The sequence below is a fragment of the Alligator sinensis genome, unplaced genomic scaffold (assembly GCF_000455745.1).
Source record: "Alligator sinensis unplaced genomic scaffold, ASM45574v1 scaffold449_1, whole genome shotgun sequence".
Lineage (NCBI taxonomy): Eukaryota > Metazoa > Chordata > Crocodylia > Alligatoridae > Alligator > Alligator sinensis.
In genome coordinates this window covers 173966-178094 of record NW_005842838.1, presented here as the reverse complement: position 1 = coordinate 178094, position 4129 = coordinate 173966, and the positions used below count along the sequence as shown (strand labels likewise).

Below are 4129 nucleotides of genomic sequence, written 5' to 3'. Positions count from 1 at the left end.
GAACCCCTCGCTGGTGTCGTTTGCCCCCAGTACTCTTTCCTGCCACGGCAGGGGGTCGGACTTGATGATCTGCTCAGGCCCCTTCCGACCCTACAAACTATGAAACTACAGAACTATAGCGTGACTTGATGACAACCTGATAACTGTGGTGATCACCGTGTATTTATAGCATCACTACTCAGTGACTATATCATTTTTTCTACATCATATTTATAGTGTGACATACTGCAAGCAACCTAGTGCAGGCTGAAGATTGTCACTCTAGTAGCCGTGGTCTACACCCTAATGAGCATTGTTGCCAGACAGCCTGATTCCGTTGTCTAGGACTGGTTCACTGAGTCTGATTACCCACTGTAAGGCATCACAAGATACAACACCCTCCGTAGACATATTGAACTCCACTGCAAAGCTATTAGCGGGTTTGCCCCCATTGCTGTTATTGTCACTGGGCTCCCTGTTCAATTGGTAGCAGTCTCCAGCAGGAAATGTCCCTTTCCCCCATAATTTTCTATCCTGCTGCAGAGCATTATGGGCAATGAATGCAAATCACAGCCCCCTTGCAGGGCAAGTTGGGCAGGGCTTGCTGGGCACTGCAGTGTGGGGTGCAGCTTATGACTATGCCTCTTTCTTGCAGCACAACAATGAGTGCAGGATCCATTGAGCAAGAGCCGTCGCGCAAGCTGGCCTGCTGCGGGGTGCCCCTCATCACTGAGGACATGCAGTCTCTGGCCATCCGCACCCTCTCGGGCACTGACATCAACAAGCACTATGATCTTATCCGCGAGCTTGGCAAGGGCACCTATGGCAAAGTGGATCTCGTGTCCCACAAAAGCACAGGTGAGGCCAGCTCAGCCTTAGTGGCATAGGGGAATGAACCCAGTTATCCAGGCTTGCTTCCCTTCTGGGTTGGAGGGAGGAAGGCCACACTAGGTTGACACTAAGAGACACCCAGGAGGCTCTTCCATCCTGCTGGCAGTCCTGAGGGGGTGGAGAAGACCTGGCAGAAGGGCTGATATTCCTGCCTGGTTCTTGATGACCCAAGGGAGTTGGCCTTGGGAAGGCAGCATGTGCTCTGTGCTGGAGATTGCAATACATTTGAGAAAGGAGAGCAAGTAAGAGGAGTGGGCACTGAGGATGGTATGTGGGTGAGGTTGGTAGGTGGGCACTGAGGATGGTAGGTGGGTGGTGAAGCATCAGGTGGGCAGGCCAGTAGCAATCACTGGCCCTTGACTGAGCCTGGAAGTCTTTGTCCATGGTCTTCAGTGAAAGACCTTCTCCCCTCCCCTCGCAACAGGCTACCAACAGGCTACCTAGGTCTCTCTCTCCTTGATTCTGCCTCTGGGTGCTTTATCTTTCCCCCTTCCCCTTTAGCCTCTCCATGGTTCCAGGGGCCCATCCCTTCATAATCTGACCCTTGGGGAGGAGTTGATATGGGTGCTGGTGGGGGCATGAGCCTGGACAGGGGCCTCACGGGCACTCTCATTGTCTGTTCCCCTTTGATGGCCATGAGAGACCTGCCAATTTTCCTTCTGTGCCCTTCTCCATCCCCTGTACCATTCTCTGTGCCCCCTGCCCCCTACTTTGCTGCCAACAGCCTGCCCCTCGTGCTGTAGATCACTGGCTCTCTGTTTTCCCTGGGACTCCTTCTTTTGATGAGGACACTGCCCCAGGCAAGGTGACCTGAGTTGGTATAACAGAGCTGAGAAAACTCTGTCTACCCTTATCAATGTCTGAATTGCCTGTGTGCCACACACTGCCCTTGGCATAGTTAGAAATCAGCTTTCCTGTCCACCCCCTTGCACTGGCCCCATCCCTGCCTCCAAAGACAGCCTCATGGACAGCTGCCATGTGCATAGTCTATCAATGACATATCATGTGGGAGCACTTGCATGTACAGCTCCACCCCAGCATTTACACAGGCATACTCAGGACATATGTTTTCTCTAGATACACATGCATGATGTATGCTTTTTGAACAGTATATTGCACTGCAGAAAGGTGATGGTACATGGCACCAGTAGATCTATATCTCTGCTGCACTAATTTCTTTTGCAACCACCAGATGTGTAGTATAGATAGGCCCTTGGGATTTTATCCCTTGTAATATTTAGCCCAACTCGGTGTCAGTCGAAATATGTTACCATTGAAATGGCAGCAGCTGCCACCATCTTGTCTGAGCTAGTGCTTTCCATGGTGGCGCTGTCAGGATAACCCAGGCCTGGGCATATGCACCTGTAGATGATGGGAGACTGGCTTTCAGATGCTGACTCACTTTAGGTGCAACCCAACTTAATGGATCAGAGAGCTGGTTTCTCAGGAGGGTGAACTGTAGGGTGTGGGTGTAGACTAGGCTATGGATATTTATGGCATTGGTATATGGAAGGATATGGGGGGTTTGCATCAAAGATACTGGGATGCACAGGGCAGTGCAGGGCATTCCAGAGTATAGACTTTCTGACAGGAGACATGCTGGGGTGTAGGACTTGGGGGTACATGTATGTAGAGGTGGAGAATATCTAGTGCTGACCAGGTATGGGCTCCTTAGTGGAGCACAGAGCCACACTGCATCCTCAGAGGGCCTCATGGACCAGTGACTGACCAGCACAGCCCTTCTGTCAAGGGCTGCTCAGTGTAAGGATTTATTTGAAGACCAGAAATAGTTAAAAGGCAGGTTTGAAAGGCTGGTACCATGGTACCAGTAGTAGCAAGGAGAGCATGCTGACAGCTCAGCAGTGCCCAGGCAAGGAGAGCATGCTGACAGCTCAGCAGTGCCCAGGTAGTCAGGGTGCTGACCATGCTGGTGTGAGCAACCAGCAGAATGGGGTAGGTGGCACTGCTGCCTTTGCCACCTGAGATTCAGGCAGAAGGCAGGGTGGGTGGGAACCTTATAGACCAGGAGACTATTGGCCACCTGAGAATGAGGCCAGGCCTGTTGGGCAGTAACCAGATCTCTCATTTGAGGCTGTCCTCATTCATCCAGAATCAAAACCCAGGACAAAACTCTTTACAGGTGTAACTCTCCTGAACTACATTGTTGCTCAGTGGCCAGGGAGAGGACATAGCCTGACAGTGTGGTCCTGGAAATGACTGGCAATTAACTTGAATAAGCTGTTGTTAACTTGCAGAGAACACAGCATCATCCCATGAAAAAAGTGTTGGCACAGTTATCTCTCAGACTTCACAGGTACTAGAAGTGGGACAATGGACTGGTATCTGTAGGATCCTGGAGGAATGAGAGGCTTTCTCCTGGAAGAAATGCTAGGCCTTTGAGGTTTGGGGAGTGGCCTGACTGTTCCCCCTCCTATTACACATAGGTTTGACTCCTGCCAGGTGCAGGCTGGCAGTACAGAGCCTGTCCCCCTCGCCACCATGCCAGTGATAGGGATTGTGGGGAATCTCACTGGAAGGCCTGTTTCTGTGGAAATCCTTGAGCCAAGAGGCTCAGATGAATTGGTCCCCAGCAGGTTACCCATCAAGGTGGTGGAAGCTCCATCCTAGGAGGTTTTCAAAGCCTGGCTAGACAAAGCCTTGGCTGGGTTGATCTAGTTGGGGCTGGTCGTGCTTTGAGCAGGGGGTTGGACTAGATGTGACCTCCTGAGGTCCCTTCCAGCCCTCGTTTCCTATGATTCTAAGGCCTCCTCTTCAGCCTCAGATTCAGTTAGTGCTGACCAGGCCTGGCCTCTCTGAAGGAATCTGAAGGGTGCTTATCCTTGCCTAATAAATGCCTCATCCCAGGTGCACAAGGTAGACCTGAGGAGAAAGGCTTCACTTGTGAAAACTGTGCTAGAATGAGGGAGGCAGGGTCCTTACCCCTCAGCTTGAGGCAAGTCTGGGACACCCACACAGCCAGGGGGCATCCTCCTAATTCTGGGTGTCAGAGGTGGGCAGTGGGTCTGAGTCACTGGTCCACTCCCACCTCAGCCTGCAGCTGTGTGGGTTCACTCTCTGCCATTTCACTGGCTGTTCCCTAGCAGGCCCACACACCTTGGACCCTGCTGAGCTGGCCAGGTCATGCTCTGAGGTCTGCTGAGGCTGCAGCATTTCTTTCTGCACAGTACCTCATGCAGAAGACATGGTACTTGTGGGCTGCTCTCAGCCCATTGGGACCATGAAAAAAACCTCAGCAGGA

At 51.9% G+C, this 4129-nt stretch overlaps 1 protein-coding gene across 1 annotated transcript in view; it reads left to right on the top strand.

Annotated features, from left to right (window-relative positions):
• Positions 1-4129, top strand: part of SBK1 (SH3 domain binding kinase 1) — an 83582-nt gene that overhangs the window by 70172 nt on the left and 9281 nt on the right. Inside the window, exon 2 of the mRNA XM_025191593.1 lies at positions 635-837. Within this exon, the coding sequence (XP_025047378.1) occupies positions 635-837 (203 nt within the window). The remainder of the gene's footprint in view (positions 1-634; positions 838-4129) is intronic.